Source organism: Trematomus bernacchii, unplaced genomic scaffold (assembly GCF_902827165.1).
Source record: "Trematomus bernacchii unplaced genomic scaffold, fTreBer1.1, whole genome shotgun sequence".
Taxonomy (NCBI): Eukaryota; Metazoa; Chordata; class Actinopteri; order Perciformes; family Nototheniidae; genus Trematomus; species Trematomus bernacchii.
Window position 1 is genome coordinate 5593564 of NW_022987708.1, and position 8938 is coordinate 5602501.

Below are 8938 nucleotides of genomic sequence, written 5' to 3' on the forward strand. Positions count from 1 at the left end.
TTAAGAAGTAGGAATTTGTTATTTATGCATTCAAAAGTTACATTGTAGATCTTTAAAATACACATTTGGGATGTTGTAGTGAGAAGCTGCATGTAAAAAAAACAGGTAAACTATATAGTGATACATTAAAACGTGTCCCTTCTAGAACAGTTTTAGGTGTTGGAGAGACTTTCACCTACCTGTGACTTTTGTCCATTTGCCCTTCTGTGTGTGTCTCCTATTCAAATCTACAATTGTTTTGGGATTATTTTGTCAAACAAGTAGCTGAAACTTCGCTTAAATAACTTTTTTTAATCGAGAAATTAAAGATATGCTAGTCAACTATCCCACATCCCTTCAAGAAATGGAGATTAATTTGAAGGTAATCATAAGTGTGAAAATTGCTGTTATCTTCTCACCATTGCTTTGACTGCTAACGGCCTGTCTGGCTCTGAAGTCGTCTGTAATAAATATTCATTTACCTTTCAGGGCCTTTGTTACGTCGACTACTTTCCATCAGTCTGATCTGTTGTGGCACCAGAAACACAAATGGTGAAAAATAAATGAAGGAAAAATATAAATAATAAATAATAATGACAATGAGTGAACGGGGGGGGGGGGATTTGGAACATCAAAGGCTCCTGTATCTCTGCAGCATGTAAACAGTGCATGGAAGAGCCCTTTTTTAATGATTCTATGGAAGATTGCCACATCGACAAGCATCCTGTAATAAATAAAATTAACAAACACTTCTGTAGGGTATTTTCAAAGGGAAAGAGAGCCCAATGTTTTTTTTCAGATAAGTGGTCCATACATCCCCTGCTCCTTCCTGATTAGTCTAATCCAGGGAGAAGTGCGTGCAGGGTTTTGATTGAGTCAGCCGTGGAGGACCCCGAGGGGAACCTCCTGATAAGTGCCTTACCTTTCACCTCCAGAACCCCACGCACGTCGCTCTGCCATATCCCACTCACTCTAATCTCATTTGGCCCAGGAAGACATGCTCAGGCACAAGAAGCTACGATTAGCATCCTCTTTACCCAGGGATTCCAGCGGACTGCAGTGCTGCCCTCACCCTGAAGTCAGCCAGGTAGTGTGTGTGTGTGTGTGTGTGTGTGTGTGTGTGTGTGTGTGTGTGTGTGTGTGTGTGTGTGTGTGTGTGTGTGTGTGTGTGTGTGTGTGTGTGTGTGTGTGTGTGTGTGTGTGTGTGCTGCTGCTGCTGCTGCTGCTGCTGCTGCATCCGCCCTTCATGAAACAACATGATATGAGAAGGTGTGTTTCCTCCAGTCTTCTTCTCTGTATTACTTGTCAGTTGAAATATGACTCATTTTGAAGTGTTGCCAAACATGTACTCCTTTATGTTATGTCCATATGTATCCACACTGAAAAAACGGAAATGTTTACTTTAATTATAACTGTATAAGGTTAGTTGAAAGCAATAATATTAAGTTTCAATAAAATATATTAGGTTCAACCTAATATTTTAGCTTTAACCTAATATAGTTATGTGAAATCTGTTGACATAATAAAGAAAATGAAAGTCAACGTTTCAGTTATTTCAGTGTAAGATCCTTGAAACATCATGAGTTCAGACCCGAGCAGAATAACACCCACCTAGTTTAACTCTGGTAAAAACAGATCACACCTTTTCACATTTTATTTATTCATCAGACCGTTCAGATATATATTCTGTCATTTGTGTGGGCGGCCAACACTAAATCTCTTACTTTCACTCTACCCTGTTTTACCCTATTTTATTATTTTTGTATTAAATGTAGGACAAACAGCCAAAAATAGGCGAAAGGATCCTTTCCCATTGCCAGTAGACGAGATGTCCTTGTTTTTTTCCCGTTGTGTCACGATGAAGTCACAAGCACCAGAAAGCAGGTTAGTGCCCATCTGAGGAGCATGTTACAGTTACTGTTTTTTATATCTGTCTCTCTTTCACAATCATTGGCGACTAAATGAGAACTAACTGGCTGTTGTTGGTGGTTCCTGTCTTTTTCAGCGCCACTGTCAGGAACTCTAACATGCAGGGTTGGTTATAACTTTCCCAACATATCGCTGTATTGGCTGTTGTGGTCCATTGGGAAAGTTTATTTTGTTACCGTTTTAGCATTTATTTATAGAAATTGCCTTCAAAAACTTGACAATGAGCATGAGTAGTTCAATCATAGAATGTAAATTCCTTTTCAGTTTTTAAATCCAGTATCCAATAAACACGAATATTAGCAGGGCCATGACCTCAATGCTAACTGTGGCCGTGCACAGTGGGTTTAATACAAGTGGAATTAGGGTGGGCTTCACATCAGCCACTATGGACACAAATGATGCAATCTGATCATACTCATCTTTTTACTCAGCATTCACCCTCGTGCACTCGATTTTAAGCAGGAAGTGTCCTCTGGTATGAGACATCATTTAGAGGTATTTTGTAAACTTGTTGAAGAGATTGTTAAGACATTACCTGTGCGCTCATTCTGTACCGAGACACTTACAGATGATTACAGCATTGTACAGCTACAGGGATACATATCTTCATCAGAGGATCACCTACATTTATATTCAAAAGGATCCTACATATATCATATAAAGAAAATAAATCAATGTAACACATTTTCTTAGGAAAGAAAACGTTGTTTATCAAAGCATAATTAAATAGTGGGTGGTCATGTGAAGTTTTATCTCTATGATGTTGACCTTCTGAAACTTCCTCCGAGATTTGAGCTCCTCTGACTTAGTATAAATGTCTTATTGTCATAAACCGATTGAAATAATATGGAATCAAAATGTTAATCAATAAGTGCAGGTCTGCAATTTTTTTTAATATCACATCAAATACTGTACACCAACAAGACTTTAATAAGAATTCTATAATTCACCTAAGACAATCAGTCAGTTTGAAGAATCACTGAGTAACTTTATGACACCTCATATACCCATGCCCAGCATTTAGCTTCTTTTTTTTATCTGTGCCATACAAATGCAGCAGATGCATGTATGACAAAATAAATAAAACTTGATGCCTAAGAATCCTGAGTATTAATCAGCAAACGCAAAACTCCTTCGTCCGCAGGATTTGATGTATGGAAAGTTTATACTGCATGGATATTCAGAGAGTGCATGAGCAACAAAGACAGAGAACAATAACTCAAAAGTATAACACACACACATTAACACACACACACAAACTGTGGGTCTCACACGCCGATGCATACTGTAAATTATGACAGGCATTTGTAATGTATGGGAGGTGTCTGAGCAGGCAGGACATGCATAATATAATAATACATATGCATGAAGAAATGTAACAGTCACAAGCAGCTTCTGAGACTGAAATATGTCCAAACATTTCAAAATAAGTACTGTGTTTGAGGCAGGATGCATGGGAATACTGTGTTAACCTTGCCGTTAAATGTATAAGGCATTTGGGATATGTAGAGTGGTTCCCATACTGGGGGTCGAGACCCCTAAGGAGTGCACCTAAATCGGAAGGGTCGCAAGGGGAAAAAAAGAAAAATTCTGTTAAAACGTTTTTTTTCAGACATTTATTTCATTTACTAGATAAGTTTATTACTTTGTGTCTTTGAAAACAATTGAAATGAGTCCTTTGGTTTAACTGAAAGGGATATTTAGCATCTTGATTCTGAAGGTTCATAAGAGAGATTTGGGGCGTTAGTTTAGAAGAGTGCGGATGTTTCTGCTCAGGATTCTTGGCAATGTGTGGGTCATGTGACTTCAAATTGAACCAAACATGTGACATGAGTGAGTGACAATAAACTGATTCAACCCATTGGCTTTCTGTAACAATGTGAGTAAGGGGACAACATCAAAATTATGATTTTTTTTTTTCATTTGATCCATAATGGCTAGAGCCTGATGATGTCTGAATATGCAGATTTTACAACAAGTCGATTACTTAAAGTTGCTTAGATAATTTATTAAATAAATAATGATCAAAATATGATTACAAATACTTATTTAATTGTCAAATAAATAAAATGATTAAAATATTCTAAAATATTTTAGCATTAGATCTGTATAGATATGAATTTAAAAAGAGAACTATAGCATGTGTTGTTTGAGAGCGGCACCAAACACCAGACTGGAGATTCAAGGCCTGGACATGTGCAGGGAAGCACACGTGCACAAATCGATTGATTAGCAAATAAAACAAAGTCATTTTCATTAGACTGCACATAGCTCTCTGTCCGCTGCACACACAGCTCTGCTCTGAGTGTTGCATGTTGTATTTTTTGCTTTAATATCTGCATGCGATGAACTCCAGAGGGTTGACCGTATAGAGGACCGCGCGTGCATGCGTGAGCGTGTGCGTGTCCGATAAATAAAGCAGAGTCTGTCTTATATGTGTCAGGGGAATAAAGTCTCGGTGTAAATCACTTTTCCGACTGGCAGCGCACATTAAACGCACCGTGGCATGATTCCTTTTCTCTCAGCTCACGCGCTCCTCTCTTCTTTATCAGCTCGTTCACCATTTCATTTCTTTCAGATGAGAATTCAGGGACCCAAATTCAAGCCCCCGCGCCTTCAAACAACAACTGCACGGTTTTACTTTTCCTCCCGTCAGAATGCTATCCCAGATTCAATTTCAGATAGACTAAGGATTTAGCCAGTGATGATTTTTGGTCTTTCCGAGACAATATTTAATATGCTGAAATTAGATCAGTTTTTATCCCTCCCCAAAATAATTTCTCAATATATATTTGTGTCAGATCTCGCGTTGACACAAACGCATGATAAGCTCGCCTGTGTGCCTTATAATCATCTCTCTTCCAACACTCTCATCAGGATCATCAATGGTGTTTTTCTCCAACCTCTCCTCGAGGGGACTTTCTCCTCCTTTTCATTTAGGACATTAGTACGCCTAAATACAAAATCACATTCTCAACAGCTACTTATCAAAGTCCATTTACTGAAGATGATTTCAGGGTCAAACGAAAAGACAATAACGTAAATGACCCATGGCTTTTAATTAAAAATGTCCTGCCCCCCTCCTCCTCCTCTTTCCGCTATTTTTATTTCATCTATTTAATATTTTGTGGACTTGAAGTGTTGTGCAGAGAAGTAAAGGGCGCGTGATGTCCCCCTCCTCGTTGACTTGTATCACCAAATGAAGCATATAAATGACCTGAATTAAATCAAATAAAGAACAATTATCCTCTCCTTTCTCTCTGATCTGGCGCTGAAAGGAGTCCTGGAGAGATAAGGCAGATTGAATTCTCCTCTGTTGTGCTCCAATAAAAACGTCAAGGGGGGAGGAAGAGTTAAAGAGAGATTTAAAAGCCTCCCTATAATTTCAAATCATAATTTCCCTCCCATTATACCTCTCACATGCGCGTTTATCGTTAGGGTTATTTATTCCAGGGCGATGTAAGTAACCACAGTCAATTTCCGTGACTAAGTTGGATAATTACAGGTATTGAGTGCACGCGGCAAAACTTTCTTTTAAAATGTAGAAAATATAAAGTGATTTAAAACAAGAGCAAGGTTATTCGCCTCATTTTCTTTGCGGGAAAAATATATATCGGTCTGCTGCTGCTCCTCAAAGTAATTATAATTGTCTAATTTCAAAGTTGAATTAGGATGCTTTAGGGGTTTGATGTAAAACTTCACATTCGGTTCAATGAAGTATCACCCTAATTTACAGCCGTAGATAAGGACTAAGTCTGTCATCAAAATATCTCCCCCCTTCTTCCTCCCCAGGATTGAATTGCACCTTGGGCAATAGTGCAGAATCCTGAATCTGAACTTCTCCAGCATATGTTCCTGGCAGATAAGTAAACAATTTGGATGTGGAATGACATTTTTAATTAATACTACACATTCGTTTAATATGAGGATACACCGCGGTGCGCAAATCCTGATCTGCATTGACAGAAAAATACATTTAAAATCTGTAAATGCTTGTATAATTCATACTGTAAGCTTTTTCCATTCAGTATTGTCTTAATGGGAGTCAGACCGATATCACTCACAAGTTTAAACAGGTTTTAACTCGTGTGAATGACTTGGGGATAAAAGGCTTTAGCGGGCTGCAGCACCTTTTTCTTTTTTAAACAGTAAACAGAGACATTTAAACCGCAGTTTAGTGGTGGGAGCAAGCCAGCACGCTACAAAAGGGAAGGAAAAAATCCCATCATTGAGTTTGTTCCATTAGTTAAAGCTATAATTAAGAGAAGTGATTAAGCAGTCAGACAGGTCGGACGGGCGGGATCCCTCAGGGAGGCCTCCGCGGAACCGTCAAACTTCAAACAGTCGGTTCATCTGAGAGTCACAGAAACACCTTCCTGCCTCAAACCTGTTCCATCATCTACACACAGCTGCAGCCAGACGGAGCAAAGAAAGCTGAAGGAGTCTGACAGCTTAAACAGAAACAAGAAGAAGAAAAACAGACAATTGATTTTGATGTTATTGTTCTGTCTTTAGACTATGATTAGTTAGGGTCAAGGTGGGTCTTCCATTTGAAATGTAAAAAACAATCTAGGAATTGTTTTATTTATTTCTGACTGTATTTTTATGATAAATCAATTTTTTTTTATTCCAAGCGTTTAAAAAATAACATTATATTTTGTTCCTAATTTGAATTATATTTAATGAGGCCTTGCCAAGTTTCCTTCCCCGCAGCACCTACACAGCATTCCACTATCTCTGTCATCTCAAGTACCCAATAATAAGCTACAAATACAGGACATTGATAGCGTTGAAGACAGATTGTCTTTATTTCGAAACGCCTTTGCTCAGCAATTGAACAAAGAGCAGGAGGTATCAACCTTCAAGATACATTATCTTTTCCATAACATGACAGGTTTTAAATTACCATCTTAGATGATAATACACATTTAACTCCTTGAATTCAAATAGAAGTTATCCTGATTAAAAAACGAAGACAAAACTAAAAATGACGCGAGTGACTATATTAGCACTGAACCACAGGAAAAATGCAAAATAAAACATTTGGATGTTTTTTCTTTTTGTCATCTTAAATAGACCGTCTAGTTTAATGTGCCAGTTTTTGATAAATATAAACAATATGACCCGTATATAATCCAGCCTATAGGTCCTGATTTTGACCCTATAATCCAGAACATCATAAAATTACGAGTGCCAAAAACGCAGACTATAGTTAGGCCTATACAGGAAATAAGAATGCTAATTGCGCAAGCCAAATTTTCCAAAATAAAAGAGTTCCCTATCAATAATCAACACAAATCAGCATATCAGCATTGAAATGTACACAATAAATAAAGTTAAAGGCCTCCCTTTTTCTGGTTGCCATACACGTTATAACATTTACATTTCTTACAGTTCCCAGGGTCCTCTGCAGCAGCTCTTCTGCTCAGCTCAGGAACTTGTTCGGTTTCTGGAAAAGTTAGGTTTTTTCTCTTTTTTTGCCATAACAAGTCCAAGGCAGTTAATACTGTTCATGCCTTTGAATGGGCGCGCTGTCCATAATATATTTACATGCATTTCAGTATTCAAGTGAATAGAAAAGAAATAAAGAGTCTTGAGGGTTACATGGCAGTGGCGTGTGCGGATGAATATGGATCTAGCCCAGTCTTGGTCATACCTGGAAAAAGTATGTAGGCCACCGGGGGCTGTAAACTGGACGTGGACCAGGCCGTGCAGTTACACGGGACCACGTAGCCCGGGTTAGTGGGCGATGGGTGGGTGTGGGTGTGCTGGCTGGGACACCCAAGGGTGCCGAACGCGCCGTTCTGGTATCCCAAAGAGGAAGCGTACGGCAAAGAGCTAGCGCTCAGCCCGTGGGGCATCTCCGTCATCTTCTGGAGGGCGCTGGAGGTGAACTGGCTGGGGTCAAGGAAGGAGTACGGGGAGGTCGGCGGCAGGAAGGCTCGGGCTTTCTCGTGGCACAACAGGGACTCGGCGGACATCGGGAGTCCCTTCAAGTGATCGGTGTCCCCGAGGTAAGGCAGCGGGAAAACGTACCTGTCCTTCTTCAGCAGGTTCTTGGGCTTGCGCCGGGGCCGGTACTTGTAGTCGGGGTGCTCCTTCATGTGCTGGGCGCGCAGCCGCTTAGCCTCGTCGATGTACGGTCTCTTCTCGGACTCGGACAGCAGCTTCCACTCGGCGCCCAGTCTCTTGCTGATCTCAGAGTTGTGCATTTTGGGGTTCTCCTGGGCCATTTTTCTCCTCTGGCCCCGGGACCAAACCATGAACGCGTTCATGGGTCTCTTGATGTGGTCAGCAGGCTTTGACATCTTTAAAAAGTGTACTTTTTATCCCCAATGTTAATGACGAGGAAAAGTTCTTATCGCAAGCAAGGGAAACTATTCACCTGTGTCGATGCCAGATACCAGTCATGCCCCGTCTGGGATGTTCTGAGTGTGGAAAAGAGCAAAAATAAAAGAGAATAAAATAAAAATCCAGCGGCCGTGTTGCTTCTTCCAGAGTTAAAACACTGATGCGCCTTCGTTCAAGTCCGGATACAAGTCTCTTTCAGACCTGCAGCAGGCAATACACAGAAAAAATACATGTAAGATGCACACACGTAAAGAAATCCACAAAGGTGAAAGCAATGTTCCGCAGTCAGCTTGCAGGAGTCGTAAAAAGTGTTATTTTTTTCCCTGCGACACACTCTTCCTCTCTCTCTCTCTGAGGTCTGTCGGCAGGCACCTGGTTGGAAATGAGCGGAAGAGCGTGAATACGAGCCAAAAGCGGTGAAGTTCAAAGGCTGGGCTGGTTTGGTTTCTGCACGCAATCTGACATAATCTGCAGGGCGTTCACTCTGCAACCTGCGCGCCAATCAGCACGCAGAGCGCCTATTATAATACCTCCACGGAAATATATGTACATTACAACATAAACAAAGAGCGGGTGGTAGTAGAAGAAGAAAGAAATAAGGAAAGAGGGGTGTGTGCGTGTCTGTGGAGGGAGTAATACTCAGGATCCCTCCGCGATTCCATTTAATGTAATGAATCGC

General features: G+C 40.3%; 1 protein-coding gene across 1 annotated transcript; it reads right to left on the bottom strand.

Moving 5' to 3' along the window:
• Window positions 1-2766: 2766 nt before the first annotated feature.
• Window positions 2767-8670, bottom strand: sox14 (SRY-box transcription factor 14). The gene has a single exon (XM_034140836.1). The coding sequence runs from the start codon at window positions 8214-8216 to the stop codon at window positions 7509-7511; it is 708 nt and encodes a 235-aa protein (XP_033996727.1). The 5' UTR covers window positions 8217-8670; the 3' UTR covers window positions 2767-7508.
• Between the last annotated feature and the right edge of the window lie 268 nt (window positions 8671-8938).